Genomic DNA, 22,604 nt, shown 5'->3' on the forward strand with positions numbered 1-22,604 from the left:
AGAGAGAACAGCAGGGCACCCTGCAGGACCCAGAGCCATTGAAAGAATATTAGCTTTTACTCTGTTTGCAATGGAAACTTTGGAGGGTTTTGAGCAGAAGAAGCGACATCGTCTGATTTATGCCTTAAAACCATAGTTCAGGCTGCTGTGTGACAGAGATTGTAGGGGTGCAAGAAAAGAAGTGGAGAGACCACCTAGGACCCCCTGTAATAATAATTCAGGAAGCTGGGAGACCCCATATAACACCCCCGTAATAGTTCAGAAAGCTGGGAACCACATAGGACAACCCTGTAATAATTCAGGAAGCTGGGAGACCACATAGGACACCCCCGTAATAGTTCAGGAAGCTGGGAGACCACATAGGACGCCCCCGTAATAGTTCAGGAAGCTGGGAGACCACCTAGGACGCCCCTGTAATAGTTTTGGCCAAAATGGTAGCTGAGGTAGAGTTGTTGGATGTGGTCACATTCTGACAGTGTTGGCAGAATTTCCTAATAGATGGGGCATGAGAGGTGAGGAAACAGGTGGAAGGTGACCCCAAAGGCTGAAGCTGGAGCAACTGGGTGGATTGTGGTGCCACTTCCTGAGATGGTGAGGACAGGGCGATTTGAAATAAACTCTGCCTCCCAACCCCAGAGCTACAAGGGAAACCTAATGCTTTGGCTTCAAGACTTTCTGTCCCATTTCCCTGTATGTTGTGCTCACAACTCATCATTCATTCATTCATTCTTTCATTCGTTTGTTTTATTTAACGAGAATTCATTAGTAACTATCATGGTAAACATGGGAGGCACTGGACATGCCAGGATTAACTAGACTCGCACTTCCCCTCAAGAAACTGATCATCAGGTAAGGGACTGAGAGATCAGCCATCTTCACTCATTCATGCAGTGTCGTTTAGTCACTCAAAAAATGATCCCTAGCCCATGATGCAAACAAGCATCAGGGAAAGCATTGAGAATGATCTTGCCCTTTATGAAAGTCCTAGTCTAATTGGAAAGCCTGGGATTTGCTATTCTTGCCCATTTATTCATTCATTTACATATTCACTGAAGAGTCATCAACATCCAGCCTGGGCAGGGTTTGGGACAGGACTCCTGCTGGATGACCCAATAGTGGGCTCTCCTGGCTGTCTCCAAGCAACAAGGCCTCCTGCTAGAGCCCTGGCCGCCCTGCAGGGTTCAACCTGCCCCAACACCATGCGAGCAGCTGCCGGAGCTCTCTGAGGGCGGATTCTGGTGCAATCGTCCCACAGAAAACCTCGAGGTCGTCATCCCAGCAGCCACCCCTGCAGCCATCTGACCCTTCTTGACACCTGCAGGGCCCAGAACCCAAGATGCACCCACTGTGGAGGCTCCAGGTCTTCCTCAGTTTGCTGTTCCTGCACAACCAGCCCTGGCCGGGCCTGGCCGAGGCCCACGTGAACAGCAAATGCACCCTGGCGAGACGTAAGCTAAGCTGCACTCTGCTCTGCCCGCCGTCGCAGGGTGGTTGGGGAAGGCAGCGCCTGGGCCTCGTCCCTGACTTTGCTGGATGACCTCGGGTTACTCACGTACACCCTTTCATTCTTTTTTCTTGGACCTCAAAGAATAACAACGAGGTAGACTGGAGCATGCATCAATTCATAACACATTGGCATTCTCATGAATAGTGGCGAGGCCCCTCTCTTATTTGATTTTATGTTATTTTCCTTTTTACCTCTTAATCTCACTCTCATTCCCTCTTCATCGGCAGGCACTGCAGAGTATGTGTGTTTAAATATGTCCAGATCCTGTAAAACACGCAGAGTTTTGATTTATGTAAATGGTGTTGTCACATAGATCTCGTGGCTACTGACTCGTTTCAGTGAACGCTGTTGATGTCTGTGGCTTCAGACTGGCGCAGAGAGGTCTGTGAGACTCATCCACTTCACCGCCACTTGGCCATTTCCCTAGGGATGGACACTCCCCGCCACTATAAACTCCTCTGAGATGGACACCCTTGCAGGTGTCCCTGTTAGGACCCGTGGGAGACTGTCCTAGGGATACACCCGGAAGGCGGATGGCAAACGCCATTTAACGAGATGGCCAGATGGCACTCTAGAATGTCTGTGCCAGTCTGCACTCACTGCAGTAATAACACGCATGCCCAGCTCCCCATGATTCCCCACACGGGAGGGTATCCATCCCTACCAGTCTACATGGGCTGCATAGCAAGATGCCACAGACCAAGGGGCTTAATCCACAGACATTTCCTCATGGTTCCGGAGGTTGGAATTCTAAGATCAAGTGTGCCCACAGGGCTGGTTTCTGGTGTAACCTCTTTTCCTGGCTTCTTGCTGTGTCCTCACATGGCCGCTCCCCTGTGTGCACACAGAGAATGTACTCTGGTGTCACTTTCTCTTATTAGCCTATGGGATTAGGACCCCACCCTTATGAGTGAATTTAGCCTTAATTACCTCCTTCAAGGTCCTATCTCCAAATACCATCACACTGGAGGTTAAGGGTTCAATATATTAATTGCTGGGGTGGGGAGGGGAGGGGTGGAGGCAAACCTAAATCAGGACATAGCTCTGTCTCTCTAATATTTGCCAGTCTAATGTGGAGTTTGTGATATCTATTTGTTTTAGTTTGACTTTCTCTAATTAGTGTGAAATTTGAGCCTCTCGTCATGATTTTGTTAACTGTTTTTTAACTTTTTTGACCTTCTGCTCATTTTATTATTTGTATTCCTGGGTTTTGTTTGTTTTTTAATTTATCCTCTGTGACTTGAGGAGATGTTACTTGATTCTTGACATTAGTCCCTTGCCAGGTCTAACTACGGGTTAACATGTCTCCCACGGTCACCTATCAGTGTTGTTGGGAGGTCCTTCATTGAACAGGACTGTTTTCATAGATACTCAATTTCATCTTGTGGTTTGTGGCAGATGAGTCAGAATCCCTTGTCCTTACCCCAGGCTTTGTTTTTCCAATAGCTTTTCAGTTTAACCTTTCACGTGTAGGGTTTTAATCCATCTGGAGACTTCTTTATGTACATTTATGTATGTGAGTTAGAGACCAGCCTCACTTCTCTTCAAATAATGAGTTTGTTTTCTCACCCCATTACTAAAGGGTCAAGTTTCCAAACACTCCGATTCCCTTTTGAGTTCTGTCTTCTGCAGAAATGTGTAACCATTTCTGCAGCAGTAACATAATATTTTAAATACTACATCTTTGTTGAATGTGGTTTTATGTAATAGACCTTTATTCTTTCAAATGAATTTTAGAGTGTGTTGAATTCCTATAAAAATCATCTGGAAATTTGTTTGGGGTCACATTGCATGTGTTTTTTAAATTAGAGAGGTTTGGCATGTTCACAATGGTAGGTCAGTCAATCACAAACTTAGCATATCTTTCAATTTATTCAGATTGATTTTATATCACTTGGTGAAATTTTAAAGTCTTCTAAACATCTTGAGTTTTGTTAATTTGATTCCCAGAAAATTTATAGTTTTTGTCACTACAGGAAACACAGGGTGGAGCAGAGTTCATTCCGGTATTATTATTATTATTATTATTATTTTATTTTTAGAGAGGAGAGAGAGAGGAGAGAGAGACGGGGGGAGGAGCTGGAGCATCAACTCCCATATGTGCCTTGACCAGGCAAGCCCAGGGTTTCGAACTGGCGACCTCAGCATTTCCAGGTCAACGCTTTATCCACTGCGCCACCACAGGTCAGGCCTGGTATTATTATTTATTAATTTTTGTTATTTTTCATCAGAACTTCTGTGAAACTACATTTGTCCCAGCGTGTATTGCCTGATTTTTTGTTATATTCTTTAGTTAGTATTACTGGTACTGAGGAAGGACTTCTGTTGACTGTTGAAAATTAATTTGCTATCTTCTATTTTATGATTAGACCTCTATTAGTTCCAATAGTTTGCCTTGATTCTATTGGATTTTCTATCTAGCTTGAGGGTCATATCATCTATAAATAGTGACTGTTTTATCTCTTCTAAACCGAAAACATCTTGTGTTTTTTTTTATACCTTGCAATATAATATTTTCTCTAGTATTTAGAATATAGTTTTTATCACATTAAGGAAGTCTCTGTATATTTAGCTTTCTAAATTTCTCTTAATAATAAATCAATATTGGCCTTTAAAAAGTGTTTTTCTGCATCTAAAAATTAATATCTTTTTTTCTCTAGTCCAGTAATAGATCAAATTGTATTAATAGATTTTCTGAGGTTAAAGTTATCCTAGCATTTCTGCTATAAATATAATATTTTAATCATGTATGTTGTATAATGTATTAGAATGATCTATTTATAATATACTATAATATATTCATAATGTATCCAACTAATTTATGATATTTTATAATGTAATATATATTTAAATAATGTACTGTAAGGTATTAGATCTCTTGGCAGATAATTTTAGAATTTTAGCAAACTTTTTATACATAAAATTAATGTATAATTCACTGTCCTTGAGGCTAGAAAAGTTGTACTAGCCTCAGAAAATGAAATTGGCATCTTTTTTCCCTTATTTTCTTTCACAATGACCTTTCTATAAAAGTTTGGTAAAACTTTTCTACAAAATGATCTGGATCAAAAATTTTCAGAAAATGAGATCTTTAATAGCGATTTCTATTTCTTAATAGTTACAGATTATCACTGTTTACTGTTTTCCTTCATCACCGTTTGGCATGTCATGGTTTGCTCTAACTGTATTCATTTAATTCGGTTTATACCAAATATATGCATGAATAGTTATGAGCCCAGAGATCCTCATCTGTACAATGGGTGCAGCTAGAACGCTATTACCTGGGGCTGCTTTTGAGACTCAATGAAGAAAAGTACATGCACAGCGTCTTCTAACTGTGAATATGTTTATCGCTACAACCACCTCTCACGTATCAGTGCTTAGCTACAAATAACAGAAAACCTAACTCGACCTGGCTCAAACAGAAAAACAGTCACTTCCCAGAACTGAAAGTCACAGGCAAGGCCAGCTGCAGGTCTGGTTCAGTCAGCAGCTCAAAGCTGCCATTCAGAACCGGATTTGGTCCATTCCCCTTAGTGCTGTTAGCATCATGATTTCATCCTCAGGCTGCTGGTTTCCATTATGGTAGGAAATGGTGGCCGGTGGCCTTGGAACTGCAGGCTGTCTTGTTCCTTTCCACTGGAAGAAAAAGAGAAAAACCTCCTCCTCAAACATGAAACCCAAGATCTTCTGTTTAGTCTGATAAGACCAACCTGGGTCACAGGACAACTTTGAACCTGAAGGAGTCACCATGCGATGATGGCTCAGATGATTAACAGCCTCACCTGGACCAGGAAATGGAGATAGTGCCTGAATGAAAACAGAGTTTGGATGGAAATGACAGTATGGTTGAATGGAAGGAAAGATGGGCAGATGGATGGGTTGATAGATGGGAGCATGAGTGGACGGGTGGATGGATGGACGGACGGACGGATGGATGGATGGATGAGTGAATGGACGGTTGGATGAATGGATGGATGGATGAATGGATGGATGGATGGATCGATATATGAATGGATGGAATATTGGACTGTCAACTAGTAGTATCTGTTGCTCACCAATTCCCAAGTGCTACCATCTTCATTAAACAAGCGTTATAAGAGTTCAAGGCATACTTATAGTCTCACTCTATCTTTGAAACTACTTAGTTAATTATGTCTCTCCTACCACACAGAAAGCTGGTCTGTGTCTTTGGTGCTCAGCACAGGGCCTGACACTGAGTAGACGCTCAGTAAATATTCTTTGGATGACTATCCTCAATGTTCCTCACAAGAATCCTGTGAGATGGGTATGATTACTGTCCCTATCACACAGATGAGGAAATCCAGAATTAGGGAGCTAACAGAGCTAAGAGTTGAACCCAGATCTGTGGCTCCAGACACACCTTTTCTTTAGAGGCAGCAGACAGGGAGTGTTGAACAGGGGGCTGGGACCCGGCCCCAGGGGAAGGAGGGTGTGGTGCAACAATGGCTCCCGCTGCTCTGCGGTGGCCCAGAGAGCAGGTCCTGATCATAGAAAGGGTCAAGTCGGTGAAATAGCTGCGTCCCGTGGGGAGCGCTGATGTTTGTTAGAGCCGGACCCAGACTCTGAGCAGGAGAGTCTGGAGCCAAGGGAGGCAGAACTTAGACATGTCCACAGCTCTCAACTTTTCTTCTCTTTTGAAATGTGTTGTTTTCTGCTGGGAGCAGCTCTCTGTCCTGCAGTTTATGTCGGGTATGGTGTGAGAGGGTTGACATTTCTTCTCTCCTGATTTGCCCACCCATTTTAATCTTTAAGCAGCATCCACTGTGACCTGCATCTATGATAGGCTCTGGCACGGGTGAAACTTCAACCAGTATATCCCCTTTAGGCAGCTGTTCCCGGCCAGACCCTCTGAGGAATGTCACATCGCCCCTGCACAGTCGAACCTCACAGATGAAGAATGTGGATCTCAGGTAGGGTGCCCCGGGGTGCCACACACTCAATCTCACAGCAATGAGTGGGTGCCCCAGCCTGCAACTCTGACCTCCCGATTCCAAGTCCCCTGCCTTGTCTGTGACCTTGTACAATGTCGCTGATCCCGCCTCTGTTTCCAGTTATTAGCCTGGGCCTCATGAAGCACAACGCAGAGGGCCGAATTCAGAACATCTGCGTCCTGGACAGTTTGAAAGCCTCCGGGCAGGTCGTCCCAGGCATGGTGGGCTGGCTAACCGGTGGTGGCACGAGCCTCCAGGAGCAGCAAGAAGGCAGGTGAGACCTTGAACCCTGCCCTGGGACTCTTTACAGAGCGAAGGTCAGAAGAAAGAGCTGGGGAATGGAAGCGCATGGCCTGGGAAGAGAGAAGGAAGGAAGATTGGAAGGAGGAGATGTCAGGCCCAATACGAGGACGAGTAGGGGTCACATACAAGGGGTATTTGGAGAGGCAGCATAGCAGAGTAAGTAGGAATGAAGGGTTGGGAGTAAAGTTTCTCACTGAAATCTTGGCTCTGGCTCTGGCTCTGGCTGGTTGATTCAGCGGTAGAGCGTTGGCCTATCGACACTGTGGATGTCCCGGGTTCAATTTCCGGTGAGTGTACACAGGAAAAGTGACCACCTGCTTCTTCCCCTTACCCTTCTTCCTTTCCCTTCTCTCCCTTTTTCTCTCTCTCTTTCTCCTCACCTCTCCTCCAGCCATGGCTTATTCGAACGAGTTGGCCCCGTGCAGTGAAGGTGGCACCATGGCCTTCCTTCAGGCGCTAAAATAGCTTGGTTGCCGAGCAACAAAGCAACTGCCTCAGATGGGCAGAACATCACCCTGTAGCGGGCATGCTGGGTGGATCCTGGTTGGGGCACATGTGGGATTTTGTCTCTTTCTCTCCCTGCCTCTCTTTAAAAAAAAAAATCTTGGCTGTCCCACCCATCTTGGGGTAATTGCTAGATTGCTCTGGTTTCATCTATAACATGAGCACCCACAGCATAGCTGGATAAACATCTGGGAGTCAAAGGAACTCAGGACTGGAGTCAGGTATGTGAATTCCATTCTATTGCTTGATGGCTGTGTGACTCTGGCCAAAACATCTGAGCTGTCTAACCTTCAGCCCTGAGTCCGCCTCAGTGAAATGACTATGATTGTCCCTTTGGCTGGCAGTTTGGGGGTTTCTCTGCCACACATGGTGGGTGCATGGCCATCAGTAGGTACAATCACCCTCACAGAACTGGGCCTGTCCTGCTCACCTCCATTTCCACGCCTCCCTCCTGAGGGGTGCAGGCCTCCCCAGATTCCCAGGCTCAAAGCTCCTCGGCCCCAGCACACCATTATTCCAGCCTGCTGTGCCTGGGGCTCCCTTCTCTCTGCCTCCAATCCCCTCTCTCTCCATTTTAGTGGGGCCACCCCTCACCAGCAGGGTGTTCCTGGATGGGTGCAGCCACGATCACCTCCCTTCATTCATTCCTTAAACAACTGTCACAAATATTTATTGAGCACTTACTGTGTAACGAACTGGGCTGGGTACTGAGTACACAGCTATGAACAAGACACACCGTCACTGCCCTTTGGGATCTTAATCCTTTTTTCATGAGATAAGTCACGAAAGTAAATAACCAATTGCAAGTGGAGGGAGATGAAGGCCGTTTTATCAAGGTAAATGGTGAGTGAGGGGGTCAATCAAGATGACCTGTCTAAAGAAGTGGCCATTAGGTAGAAACCGGAATAAAGAAGCATGTGACGTAAGAGGCATGCGGGGTTGGGACGGTGGCTGGAAAGGCCCAGAGGTAAGAGAAATCGGTGTGTTTGAGGAAAAGCACAGGTCCTGCGTGGCCAGGTGAGCAAGACGGCAGGTGAGGCCGGGCCCTGCAGGTCTCGGGGGCTGTGGTGCGGAGTTCGGGTTCTAACCAAGGACATTGAAAACACGTGGAGAATGTTGAGCGAGAGTGGAGTTAGGCCCCTTGGGCTGCCCCAGGTGGAAGTCCTTAGAGAGGCCAAGGTCACACCGGAAGCCCGGAGAAACTAGAGTGTCTCCAGACGGGCAGTGATGGTCACCAGGACCCAGTAAAAATGACAGAGGAGGATGTGTTTTTTTTTGTTTGTTTTATTGTTTTGTTTTTTTTGCTGCAAAAAGCTAGAGGGTGTGTTTTACAAGCAGAGACAACATGACTTGCTGATGGTTTGAATGTGGAGATGATGTGTGGAAATCATCAACTGCGCCTGAGGTTTGGGTCTGGGCGGCCTGGTAGGTGGTGGGGCAGCCTGGTAGGTGGTGGGGTCACCTATCGAGCGGGGCGGGCACGGCGTGAGAATAGGCCTGTGGTCTGGGTCTGCGGCTGGCTGTGGGTCACAGATATCGATACAACCGTGTGGAGTGTCAGGACACTCGGGACAGCTGTGAGGACTTGCAGCCAGGGCTCCCAGTGGTGGCCCTTGCCCACAGAGCGTCTATAAAAGGCTCTGACTTCAAACGCACTGCCAGGCCCTTGTGACAGGGGCCGGCCTTGTCTGTCAGCCAAAGGCCTCGTTATCTGGGGTCCCTCCCCCCTGCGGGACCTCTGCTCTTTCTCTGTGTAGCGCCAACATCACCAACCTTCAGCGGGACTATGGCGGGATCCAGATGTCTTTCCAAAGGGGCCGGGTCTCAGCAAACATCTCACTTGAATTTGACATTGACTTGAGACTAGAAGTCATACAGACGAGGGATATATGAGGCACTGGGGTCCCTCCTGCTCATTTTATTATTTGCATCCCTGGGTGTTTTTTGTTTGTTTGTTTGTTTTTTTATTTATCCTCTTTGAGTTGAGGAGATGTGACTTGATTCTTGACATTAGTTTCTTGCCAGGTCTAACTACGGGTTAACATGTCTCCCAAGCAGTCACCTATCAGTGCTGTTGGGAGGTCCTTCATTGAACAGGACTGTTTTCATAGGTACTCAATTTCATCTTGTGCTTTGTGTTGGATGAGTCATAAGCCGTTGTCCTTACCCAAGGCTTTGTTTTTCTAATAGCTTTAAAGTTTAACCTTTCACATGTAGGGTTTTAATCCATCTGGAGACTTATTTATGTACATTTATGTATGTGAGTTAGAGACCAGCCTCACTTCTCTTCAAATAATGAGTTTGTTTTCTCACCCCATTACTAAAGGGTCAAGTTTCCAAACACTCCGATTCCCTTTTGAGTTCTGTCTTCTGTGCCTGTGTAACCATTTCTGCAGCAGTAACATAATATTTTAAATACTACATCTTTGTAGAATGTAGTTTTATGTAATAGATATTTATTCTTTCAAATGAATTTTAGAGTGTGTTGAATTCCTAAAAAAAATCATCTGGAAATTTGTTCGGGGTCACATTGCATGTGTTTTTTAAATTAGAGAGATTTGGCATGTTCACAATGGTCGGTCACTCAATCACAAACTTAGCATATCTTCCAATTTATTCAGATTGATTTTATATCACTTGGTGAAATTTTAAAGCGCTCTAAACATCTTGAGCTTTGTTCATTTGATTCCTAAAAAATTTATAGTTTTTGTTTCTACAGGATATACAGAGTGAAGCAGAGTTTATTCCAGTATTATTATTAATTAATTATTGTGTTATTTTTCATCCAAACAACTGTAAAGCTACATTTGTCCCAGCGTGTATTGCCTGATTTTTTGTTATATTCTTTAGTTGGTATTACTGGTACTGAGGAAGGACTGCTGTTGATTGTTGAAAATTAATTTGCTATCTTATTCTTTATAATTACACCTCTATTAGTTCTAATAGTTTGTCTTTATTCTATTGTATTTTCTATCTAGCTTGAGGGTCATATCATCTGTAAATAGTGACTGTTTTATCTCTTCTAAACTGTATCATCTTGTGCCTTTTTTTAATACCTTGCAGTATAACTGAGATCTCCCATAGAAAGGGAAATGGATTTACAATTCCCGAGTAAATATAATATTTTCTGTAGGATTTTGGAATATAGTTTTTATCATGTTAAGAAAGTCCCTTTATATTCTACCTTTCTGAATTTCTTTTAATAATAAATTAGTATTGGCCTTTAATAAGTGTTTTTCTGCACTGAAAAATTATTCTCTTTTTTCTCTAGTCCATTAATATGTCAAATTGTATTAATAGATTTTCTGCTGTAAAGTTATCTTAGTGTTTCTGGAATAAATACAATATTGTAATAATGTATATAATGTTTTATAATGTTCTGGAATGATCTATTTATAATGTACTATAATGTATTTATAATGTATCCTACTAACTTGTGATATTTTATAATTTAATATTTTTTAGGAATGTATTGTAAAATATAAGATTTCTGGCCCTGGCTGGTTGGCTCAGTGGTAGAGCGTTGGCCTGGAGTGCAGGAGTCCCGGGTTCGATTCCCAGCCAGGGCATACAGGAGAAGCGCCCATCTGCTTCTCCACTCCCCCCCCCCTTTCCTTCCTCACTGTCTCTCTCTTCCCCTCCCACAGCCAAGGCTCCATTAAAGCAAAGTTGGCCCGGGCGCTGAGGATGGCTCCATGGCCTCTGTCTCAGGCGCTAGAATGGCTCTGGTTGCAACAAAGAGATGGCCCAGATGAGCAGAGCATTGCCCCCTGGTGGGCATGCCGGGTGGATCCCGGTCAGGCACATATGGGAGTCTGTCTGACTGCCTCCCCGTTTCCAATGTCAGAAAAAAAATAAATAAGATTTCTTGGCTGATATTACATTTAGAATTTTAACAAACTTTTTATACATAAAATTGATGTATAACTCAGTCCTTGTACTGTCTTTGAGGCTAGAAAAGTTGTACCGGCCTCATAAAATATTATTATTTATTTTTTTTTTTTTCATTTTTCTGAAGCTGGAAACAGGGAGAGACAGTCAGACAGACTCCCGCATGCGCCCGACCGGGATCCACCCGGCACGCCCACCAGGGGGCGACGCTCTGCCCACCAGGGGGCGATGCTCTGCCCATCCTGGGCGTCGCTATGTTGCGACCAGAGCCACTCTAGCGCCTGGGGCAGAGGCCACAGAGCCATCCCCAGCGCCCGGGCCATCTTTGCTCCAATGGAGCCTTGGCTGCGGGAGGAGAAGAGAGAGACAGAGAGGAAAGCGCGGCGGAGGGGTGGAGAAGCAAATGGGCGCTTCTCCTGTGTGCCCTGGCCGGGAATCGAACCCGGGTCCTCCGCACGCTAGGCCGACGCTCTACCGCTGAGCCAACCGGCCAGGGCATAAAATATTATTGACATCTTTTTTCCCATATTTTCTTTTACAATAACCTTTCTATCGAAGTTTGGTAAACTTTTCCACAAAACCATCTGGATCAAAATTTTAGGAAAATGAGATCTTCAATGGGGATTTCTATTTCTTAATAATTACAGATTATCACTGTTTACTGTTTTCCTTCATCACAGTTTGGCACGTTATGCTTTGCTTTTACTGTATCCATTTAATTCAGTTTATGTCAAATATATGCATGCATAGTTATGAGCCCAGAGATCCTCACCTGTACAAATGGTGCAGCTAGAACGCTATTACCTGGGCTGCTTTTGAGACTCAATGAAGAAAAGTACATGCACAGAGTCTTCTAACTGTGACTATGTTTATCGCTACAACCACCTCTCACGTATCAGTGCTTAGCTACAAATAACAGAAAACCTAACTCGACCTGGCTCAAACAGAAAAACAGTCACTTCCCAGAACTGAAAGTCACAGGCAAGGCCAGCTGCAGGTCTGGTTCAGTCAGCAGCTCAAAGCTGCCATTCAGAACCGGATTTGGTCCATTTCCCTTAGTGCTGTTAGCATCATGATTTCATCCTCAGGCTGCTGGTTTCCAGTATGGTAGGAAATGGTGGCCGGTGGCCTTGGAACTGCAGGCTGTCTTGTTCCTTTCCACTGGAAGAAAAAGAGAAAAACCTCCTCCTCAAACATGAAACCCAAGATCTTCTGTTTAGTCTGATAAGACCAACCTGGGTCACAGGACAACTTTGAACCTGAAAGAGTCACCATGCGATGGTGGCTCAGATGATTAACAGCCTCACCTGGACCAGGAAATGGAGATAGTGCCTGAATGAAAACAGAGTTTGGATGGAAATGACAGGATGGTTGAATGGAAGGAAAGATGGGCAGATGGATGGGATGATAGATGGGAGCGTGGGTGGATGGAAGGATGAATAGATGCATAGATGAGTGGATGCATGGATGCATGAATGGATGGGTGGATGGGTTGGTGGCTGGGTGGATGGATGGAGGGATGGATGGATGGATGGGTGGATGGAAGGATGGATGGATGGATGGATGGATGGATGGATGGATGGATGAATGGATGACTGGATGGGTGGATGGATGAATGAATGGATGGATGGATGCCTGGATGGGTACATGGATGGATGCCCTGACGGATGCATAAATGCATGATGGATTCATCGATGCAAGGGTGGATAGATGCATGCATGCATGGATAGATGGATGGATGGATGGATGGATGGAGAGATTGATGGATGGATGGGTAGATGCATGGATGCATGGATGGATGAATGGATGGGTGGATGGATGATGAATGGATAGATTTGTGGATGGATGGATCGATCAATGCATGGGTGCATGCATGGATAATGGATGGATGGATGAATGGATGAATGGATGGATGGATGAATGGATGGATGGATGGATGGATGGATGGATGAATGAAAGGATGAATGGATGGATAGATGGGTGGATGGATGGATGGATGGATGCGTGGATGGATGGATGCGTGGATGGATGGATGGATGGATGGATGGATGGATGGATGGATGGGTAGATGGATGGATGGGTGGATGGGTTGATGAGTGGATGGATAGGTGGGTGGGTGGGTGTATGAATGGAAGGAATATTGGACTGTCAACTAGTAGTGTCTGTGGCTCACCAATTCCCAACTGCTACTATCATCATTAACCAAGTAGTATAAAAGTTCAAGGCATACTTATAGTCTCACTCTATCTTTGAAATTACTTAGTTAATTATGTCTCTTCTACTACACAGAAAGCAGGTCTGTGTCTTTGGTGCTCCTCCCCAGGTCTGGGCTCCTTCCTGTGGCCACATGTCCCCACCACTTCCTGGGTGAACTCCAAACTGATCTCACCCTTTCCCAGGACCTGATCCTTCTCCTGCCTCCCAGTGGTGCCCCGCCCTCTTCCCAGAAAGAAACCAGGTTCCTCCCCTCCCCACCCCTGCAGCTGACCTCCACCCACTCCCATCAGGAAGTCCTGGCAGCCCCCCTCCCTCACTCCCCTCACTCCACCCTGGGCTGTCCCAGCTCCTGGGTCGCTCCCTGGGCCATTACAGGAGCGTGCTCCGGCGGCCCCTGGCTGGACCTCACCTCCTTCATTCCATGCTCTGAGAGCAAAAGTCACTTTCTAGTCCAGTATCTGGCCGTGTCCTCCAGCCCCAGCCCCACTCCTCCCAGGGGTCCTCCAGTGCCCTGTGGATGAAGAGCCAACTCCTGGACGTCACTCTAGGCCCCACTTGTCCTCTCCGCTGCCCCACCCTGCTCCACGCTGCAGCCCTCTGCCCCGTAGTCTCTCTGATGGACCCGCCCCTCCATCAACACATCACATATTTTCACACTGCTATGCCTTTGCACATGCAGATCCTTTTACTGGGATGCCCTGCTCTTCCTGTTTAAGGCTCGTTCTCATCACTCATTCATTCAACAAATGTTTACTGAGAACCTACTATACCAGGCCCAGCATGCTTGATCCCAGGGATACAACAGTGATCAAGACAGAAAAATAAAAAATTCATAGCTAAATGAAGACCTACACCCTGGCCGACCAAGTCTGTCAACCTCAACAGACAGTGAGTCCCTAGGAGGCAAGAGTTAGGTCTGATTTCTCTCCGTAATTCCAAAATGCAGAAAACAGCAAAGTTCTCAGGGGACGTCCATTCACTGATTCATCAGACAGTCACCGGGTGCCTAGGTCACGCCAGACATTCGAGGACAGGGCGGTGCAGGGGGAAGACAGGGGACTCGGGGGCTCTGCTGACCTGGTTCTGACCTCATCGATGCTAACTAGCTGTGTGACCTCGGACAGGTCACACTGCTTCTCTGAAGAGCCCCTTTGACTGCGCCTGACAATGATGCCACGGCAACGACTTCTCAGTGCGGCAGAGACGGTTCCCCTGGCCCACCGAGGAGGCCTCCGTTCTGCTCTAAAAGGAGAAGCTGTGATACGGTGTCCAGGTTACAGGCCCGGGCAGAAGATAGAACTAGATGTAAAACCTGACTCTACTGTAGACTAGCTCTATGACCTCAGGCAAAAATTGTTTACACTTGAGTCACAGTTTTCTCATATGTAAAATGGGACTAATAATAGTGTTTATATCCTAGGGATGCTAGGAGGGTTGTACAAGTATTTATGAAAACTACCTGTCGATAATAGCGAACACTACTATTATTACAGAGGGGAAAATTGAGACTATAAAAGGACATAAAAACTGTCCAGTGTCAAACAGCGAGACTGGGCAGAGCCCGCGAGAACTCAAGGCTTCCTGAACTGAGGCCGGGGCACACCCTTTCTGACCTCCACGCTCAGCAGACAGAGTGGCTTCCTCGGTCACTCCTGTCCCCAGACCTCCCTCACTCATGGCACAGATGAGGAGACCATCTCAAAGCAGGACACGGAGCAAATGAGAGACAAGTACTGTCTCCCCACGTTCTCCGTGATCTCCACGTCCTCTGCACCTCTGCATCTGGTGACATTTGTGATGTACAGTTTGAAATACATTATTGACACATCCGGCTTGATTGAGTCCTTAATTCCTGATCCCTGGGGCCTCCTGTAGGGAATGTTTGCTTTGGAATTTGTGGGATGGACGCAGTGAGAAGGAGGGCTTCTCATCAGTTTCCCAGCTGTCAATCACTTAGCGCCACGTCTCCCCGGCTGTGGGCTCACTCGCTATATATGAAGTCAGCCCCACTGCAGAACCCAACAGGAATCAACTGACGGAGACCCAGAGCTCCTCCACTGTCCCCTGCAGAAATCCAGGTGAGCACAACACAACGACCCTCTCAAACCTGCCTTTTTATCAGACACCAAGCCAGACTGAAGCTTTTAGTGAGTGTTGCCCAGTGACAAATTGGTGCTGGCTCTAGCACAGAACACGAGAAACAGTGGCTTCAGTGCTGATGAGATGCCCGGAGGGAGAAGGATACATTGGCATAGGTCGTCCGCCAGCTTTCTCCTCTGCTACCCCTGGGTTGTGGCTTTCATGCTCATGCTGATAAAATAGCTGCTGAGCTTCAGCCATCGTGTCTGGCATCTGATTAAGAAAAAGCAAGAGAAGAAAACAAAAGCCGGGTCAGCCCACTTTAAATAACTCTTTAGGAAGACCCAGCCTAAGAAGGTTGTGGAGAGAAGCCTTCTGTTAGGCCCGTTTCTGCTCTCAAAAATGAAAGAGTTCTTTAAAGGGAGAGGGAAGGGTGGGCAGGTGCCCTCAGCTCTCCACGCTTCTATTTCCTGCTCTTTAAAATAAGTGTGTTGATACGTGTCTCATAGGACAGGGCTGTTGCAAAGTTTTAGTGTAGACCCCTCTCTCTGGGCTTCCAAAAATGCCCCTTGGCCACCCTGTCCTCCTTCAGGCTCTGTTAGTGTGTGCGTTTCCCTAAAGGCACTGTCAGAACCAGGGAGGAATGAAGAGAACCATTGACTAGCAAGTCCAAAATGAGCTTCCATTTAGTGGCCCTGGGTTAAGCAATTTTTCAAAATGCTTGTTGAATCCTCACAGTAACTTTATTTATTGAGGTACAAGGTAAAGTACACATAACTTAAAGGCAGGGAAGCTGGGTGCACTAAATATGGGTGTCTCAGAAAAAGCATAGCCCTGCTCTGAGCCTCAGTTTCCCATCTGTAAATGGAAGTGGAATTGGGGTGGTTAGGAATACGTCCAGAGGAGTCCCTGGTTTTCCCCCACCCTGAAACCCTTCAGCTTTATAGAGAATCTCAGACTGACCCTGACACTGACTCGACTTACCTGGGGCCCCCAGGGCACATCCCAAGTGCTGAAGGTATCAGGTCCTCTTCTCATCCTTGGTGGGCTGCCTGTCCTGTTGCCTGCTCAGTGCTGGAATATTTGAATTCCCCGTGGGTCTGTTAGACGGCGTAATTAAAAATATTTGTTAGATTTCAGTCCATTTGCCCTTTTATCTTAACATGCCTTGGTATTCTTTTATTGGATGCTGGACAACATGATGAGAAATTGTAGAGGCTCTGAATGATGTTTTCTTGTTCCAAAGAAAGGGCTTACAAGAGTTTCCGGCCACCCCAGATTCACGCTCTGGGGACACCCTCTCAGAGGATGACCCCCCACAACCTACGCTCTCTGCTCTGCCCTCCCCCAGGTGCCTGACCCAAGATGCTGAGGATCTCCGGCCTCTTCCTGCTCCTCTGCGGGCTGCTTGCTCCATCCACTGCTCAGGAGTCCTTGCCCGAGGTCCCCGAAGGTGAGACTGTCCTCTCTTGAGTCGTGCCTGGCCTTGTCAGACCCATAGGTCTCTCCTAGAAATCTAAGCCATGAGCCAATGCCGGTTAAGTTTTGATTAGCGTTGTGCCCAGAGCACATTAATCGTTAGTTATTCTGATCGTCACTACACAACTGTATTTAATCTCTTCCCCAAATGTCCCTCTTTCCTGTCTCTGTGCCCTGCTCCATCTGCTAAGATCCACCATCCAAGACCCCAGCCCTACCTGGACGGGCCATGCCCGCTTCCCCCACACTCACTCCCCTCCGGCCACCGCGGCCTCCGAAGCACGTGAAACATTCCCCAGAACCTTTGCAGGCGCTGTTCCCTCTGCTTAAAACAGTCTTCCCCTAACGATCCACAGGGCGCCCTCCCTTCCTCAGGTCTCGGCTAAGACGTCAATTTTGCAGAAAGACCTTCCTCGACCTGAACTAGTGCCCTCCGCCCGCCCTCTGGGTGCTCAGCCTGCCCGTGCTCTTCCCTCCTCCGCAGAGCGCGCCCCTCGGAATGCACCGCTATAGCCGCAGTGCTTAGAACATTGACACTTGTTTCCAGGCCCCTTGACAAACAGCCTCTGCCCAGAGACTCTCCAGGTGACACCCCATCACCCTCACATCCCATCTTCACCCCTAGGGCTCCTGCCTCCTCACCAACCACCAGCCTGTCGGCTCCGTGAGGGCGGAGGGTCCTCCGGTTTCCACCCACGCAGCCCCGCCCCTTGGGCACGGCTCCTGCACATAGGAGACCCCATAAATGTCTGCTGAACGACTGTGTCTAGAACCTGGGGCGCCCACGCAGGCCAGGCAGACCTGATGAATGAAAGTAAACGCGCCACGTGTGGGACGTGTTCAGAGGTCAAGGTCGTGTCTGGGAATTTGGGGCATCTGACCGTCAAATTGGGTTTTGAGGCCCATGTTTCTTTCTCAACTCTAACCCAAGGACCCCCAGGCGCGGACGGTCCCTCCAGCCCGGTGACCCCTGACCTAGGAGGATCATTGAAGGAATTCATCAACAACAAAATAAACTCCATGAAGTTTAGTACGAGGTTAACGAACAGACACATATATGGGTGAGCGCTCTCTGATCACTCTGCCCCAGGCCCAGCCGGTCCTGGGTCTGTGTATTTCGGGAAATGAGATCTTCAATGACTATTTCTATTTCTTAATAGTTACAGATTATCACTGTTTCTTCTTTTCCTTCATCACAGCTTTGCAGGTCATGGTTAGCTCTAACTGTATCCATTTAATTTGGTTTATATCAAGTATATAAACGCATAGTTATGAGCCCAGGGATCCTCATCTGTACAAATGGTGCAGCTAGAACGCTATTATCTGGGCTGCTTTTGAGACTCAATAAAGAAAAGTATATGAACAGCGCTCTTCTAACTGCAAATATGTTTATCGCTACAACCACCTCTCACGTATCAGTGCTTATTTACATATAACAGAAAACCTAACTCGACCTGGCTCTAGCAAGAAAAACAGTCACTTCCCAGAACTGAAAGTCACAGGCAAGGCCAGCTACAGGTCTGGATCAGTCAGCAGCTCAAAGCTGCCATTCAGAACCGGATTTGGTCCATTTCCCTTAGTGCTGTTAGCATCATGATTTCAGCCTCAGGCTGCTGGTTTCCAGTACGGTAGGAAATGGTGGCCGGTGGCCTTGGAACTGCAGGCTGTCTTGTTCCTTTCCACTGGAAGAAAAAGAGAAAAACCTCCTCCTCAAACATGAAACCCAAGATCTTCTGTTTAGTCTGACAAGACCAACCTGGGTCACAGGACAACTTTGAACCTGAAGGAGTCACCATGCGATGGTGGCTCAGATGATCACAGCCTCACCTGGACCAGGAAATGACGATAGTGCCTGAATCAAAACAGAGTTTGGATGGAAATGACAGGACGGTTGAATGGAAGGAAAGATGGGCAGATGGATAGGTTGATAGATGGGTGGGTGGGTGGAATGATAGATGCGTAAATGATGGATGAATGCATGGATGGATGTGTGGATGGGTGGGTGGGTGGGTGGGTATATGGATGAAAGGAATATTGGACTGTCAACTAGTAATGTCTGTTGCTCACCAATTCCCAAGTGCTACCATCATCATTAACCAAGATTTATAAGAGTTCTAAGCGTACTTATAGTCTCACTCTATCTTTAAAATTACTTAGTCAATTATGTCTCTCCTACCACACAGAAAGCTGGTCTGTGTCTTTGGTGCCCAGCACAGGGCCTGACACCCAGTAGACACTTAGTAAATATTCTTTGGATGACTTTCCTCAATGTTTCTCACAAGAATCCTGTGAGATGGGTATGATTACTGTCCCTATCACACAGATGAGGAAGTCCTGAATCATGGAGCTAACAGAGCTAAGAGTTGAACCCAGATCTGTGGCTCCAGACCCATCTTTTGTTTAGAGGCAGCAGAAACAGGGGGTGCTTAATAGGGGTCAAGGAGCTGGCCCCAGGGGCGGGGGAGGAGGGTGTGGTGCAACAATGGCTCCCGCTGCTCTGGGTGGCCCAGAACGCGGGTCCTGATCATAGAAAGGGTCAAGTCAGTGAAACAGGTGCGTCCCGTGGGGAGCGCTGAGGGTTGTTAGAGCCGGACCCCGACTCTGAGCAGGAGAGTCTGGATCCAAAGGAGGCAGAACTTAGACATGTCCACAGCTCTCAACTCCCCTTCCCTTTTGAAATGCGTTGTTTTCTGCTGGGAGCTGCACTCCGTCCTGCAGTTTATGTCGGGAGTGGCACGAGAGGGTTGACATTTCTTCTCTCCTGATTTGCCCACCTATTTTAATCTTCAACCAGCATCCACTGTGATCTGCATCTATGATAGGCTCTGGCACGGGTGACACTTCAACCAGCATATCCCCATTAGCAGCTGTTCCTGGCCAGACCCTCTGAGGAATGTCACATCGCCCCTGCACAGCTGAACCTCACAGATGAAGAATGTGGATCTCGGGGTTGGGGGCCCCGGGGTGCCATGCACCCAATCTCACAGCAAGCAGTGGGTGCCCTAGCCTGCAACTCTGACCTCCTGATTCCAAGTCTCCTGCCTTGTCTGTGACCTTGTACAATGTCACTGATCCCTCCTCTGTTTCCAGTTATTACCCTGGGCCTCATGAAGCACAACGCAGAGGGCCGGATTCGGAACATCTGCCTCCTGGACAGTCTGAAGGCCTCCGGGCAGGTGGCCCCGGGCATGGTGGGCTGGCTAACCGGTGGTGGCACGAGCCTCCAGGAGCAGCGAGAAGGCAGGCGAGACCCTGAACCCCAACCCTGGGACTCTTTACAGAGCTCTGGGTCAGAGGGGAGAGCTGGGGAATGGAAGTGCACGGCCTGGGTAGAGAGAAGGAAGGAAGATTGGAAGGAGGAGATGTCACATACAAGGGGTATTTGGAGAGGCAGCATAGCAGAGTAAGTAAGAATGAAGGGTTGGGAGTGAAAGTTTCTGCACTGAAATCTTGGCTCTGGCTCTGGCTGGTTGGTTCAGCGGTAGAGCCTTGGCTAATCGACACTGTGGGTGCCCCGTGCTCGATTCCCAGTGAGTGTACACAGGAAAAGTGACCGCCTGCTTCTTCCCCCTACCCTTCTCCCTCTTCCTTCTCTCCCTCTTTCTCTCATTCTTTCTCCCCACCCTCCTCCAGCCATGGGTCATTTGAGCAAGTCGGCCCCGTGCACTGAGGATGGCACCACGGCCTTTCCTCAGGAGCTAAAATAGCTTGGTTGCTGAGCAACAAAGCAATGACCCCAGATGGAATAGCATCACCCCAAAGGTGGCTTGCTTGGTGGATCCTGGTCAGGGCACCTGTGGGATTCTGTCTCTTTCTCTCCCTGCCTCTCGGATTAAAAAAAAAAAAATCTTGGCTCTGCTACTAACCTTGGGGAAAATGCTGGACTGCTCTGGCCTAATCTATAACATGGGTGCCCAGAGCACAGCTGGATAAACAACTGGGAGCCCCTAAAACTAAGGACTGGAGTCAGACATGTGAACTCCACTCTATTGCTTGAGGGCTGTGTGACTCTCCCCAAAGCATCTGAGCTGTCTAACGTTCAGCCCTGAGTCCGCCTCAGTGAAATGGTTGTGATTGTCCCTGTTGCTGGCAGTTTGGGGGTTTTCTCTGCCACACATGGTGGGTGCATGTCCATCAGTAGGTACAGTCACCCTCACAGAACTGGGCCTGTCCTGCTCACCTCCATTTCCATGCCTCCCTCCTGAGGGGTGCAGGCCTCCCCAGATTCCCAGGCTCAAAGCTCCTCGGCCCTAGCACCCCATTATTCCAGCCTGCTGTGCCTGGGGCTCCCTTCTCTCTGCCTCCAATCCCCTCTCTCTCCATTTTAGTGGGGGCCACCCCTCACCAGCAGGGTGTTCCTGGATGAGTTCAGCCACGATCACCTCCCTTCATTCATTCCTTAAACAACTGTCACAAATATTTATTGAGCACTTAATGTGTAACAGGACCTGGGCTGGGTACTGAGTGCACAGCTATGAAAAAGACACACAGTCACTGCCTTTTGGGACCTTAATCCTCATTCGTGAGATAGGCCACGAAAGTTAATAACCAATCTTAGGTGGAGGGAGATGGAGGCAGTTTTATCAAGGTAAAGAGTATGTGAGGGGGCCAATCAAGAGGACCCATCTAAAGAAGTACCCCCCTGCCTGACCAAGCGGTTGCTCAGTGGATAGAGCGTCAGACTGGAATGCAGAGGACCCACGTTTGAGACCCCGAGGTTACCAGCTTGAGCGCGGGCTTATCTGGTTTGAGCAAAGCTCACCAGTTTGGACCCGAGGTCGCTGGCTCAAGCAAGGGGTTATTGGTCTGCTAAAGGCCCATGGTCAAGGCACACATGAGAAAGCAATCAATGAACAACTAAGGTGTCGTAACGAAAAACTGATGATTGGTGCTTCTCATCTCTCTCCGTTCCTGTCTGTCTGTCCCTGTCTATCCCTCTCTCTGACTCTCTCTCTGTCTCTGTAAAAGTGGAAGGAAGGAAGGAAGGAAAGAAGGAAGGAAGGAAGGAAGGAAGGAAGGAAGGAAGGAAGGAAGGAAGGACCCTTACGTAGAAACCAGAATGTGGAAGCATGTGACGTAAGAGGCATGCGGGGTGGGGAGGGGGGCTGGAAAGGCCCGGAGGTAAGAGAGAAATTGGTGTGTTTGAGGAAAAGCACAGGTCCTGCGTGGCCAGGTGAGCAAGACGGCAGGTGAGGCCGGGCCCTGCAGGTCTCGGGGGCTGTGGTGCGGAGTTCCGGTTCTAACCAAGGACAATGAGAAACATGTGGAGAATGTTCAGAGAGAGGGGAGTTAGGCCCCTTGGGCTGCCCCAGATGGAAGTCTATAGAGAGGCCAAGGTCACACCAGAAGCCCAGAGAAACTAGACTGTCTCCAGACAGGCAGTGATGGTCACCGGGACCTGGAGAAGGTGACAGAGGAGGATGTGTTTTACAAGCAGAGACAACATGACTTGCTGATGGTTTCTATGTGGAGATGAGGGGTGGAGGCCATCAACTGCGCCTGAGGTTTGTGCTTGGGCAGCCTGGTAGGTGGTGGGGCAGCCTGGTAGGTGGTGGGGCAGCCTGCTAGGTGGTGGGGTCACCTGCCGAGCGGGGCAGGCGTGGCGTGAGAACAGGCCTGCAGTCTGGGTCTGCGGCTGGCTGTGGGTCACAGAAATCGGTTTAACCATG

At 47.8% G+C, this 22,604-nt stretch overlaps 2 protein-coding genes across 2 annotated transcripts in view; both read left to right on the forward strand.

Annotated features, from left to right (window-relative positions):
* The window catches only part of LOC136405093 (BPI fold-containing family A member 1-like), a 228,069-nt gene that overhangs the window by 190,490 nt on the left and 14,975 nt on the right, over nucleotides 1-22,604 (forward strand). The window lies entirely within an intron of this gene.
* The window catches only part of LOC136405096 (BPI fold-containing family A member 3-like), a 59,847-nt gene continuing 38,579 nt past the window's right edge, over nucleotides 1,337-22,604 (forward strand). The window contains exons 1-3 of the mRNA XM_066384078.1: nucleotides 1,337-1,448; nucleotides 6,583-6,736; nucleotides 9,027-9,134. Coding sequence (XP_066240175.1) covers nucleotides 1,337-1,448; nucleotides 6,583-6,736; nucleotides 9,027-9,134 — 374 coding nt within the window. The remainder of the gene's footprint in view (nucleotides 1,449-6,582; nucleotides 6,737-9,026; nucleotides 9,135-22,604) is intronic.

The sequence above is a fragment of the Saccopteryx leptura genome, chromosome 5 (genome assembly GCF_036850995.1).
Source record: "Saccopteryx leptura isolate mSacLep1 chromosome 5, mSacLep1_pri_phased_curated, whole genome shotgun sequence".
NCBI classification, from domain to species: Eukaryota; Metazoa; Chordata; class Mammalia; order Chiroptera; family Emballonuridae; genus Saccopteryx; species Saccopteryx leptura.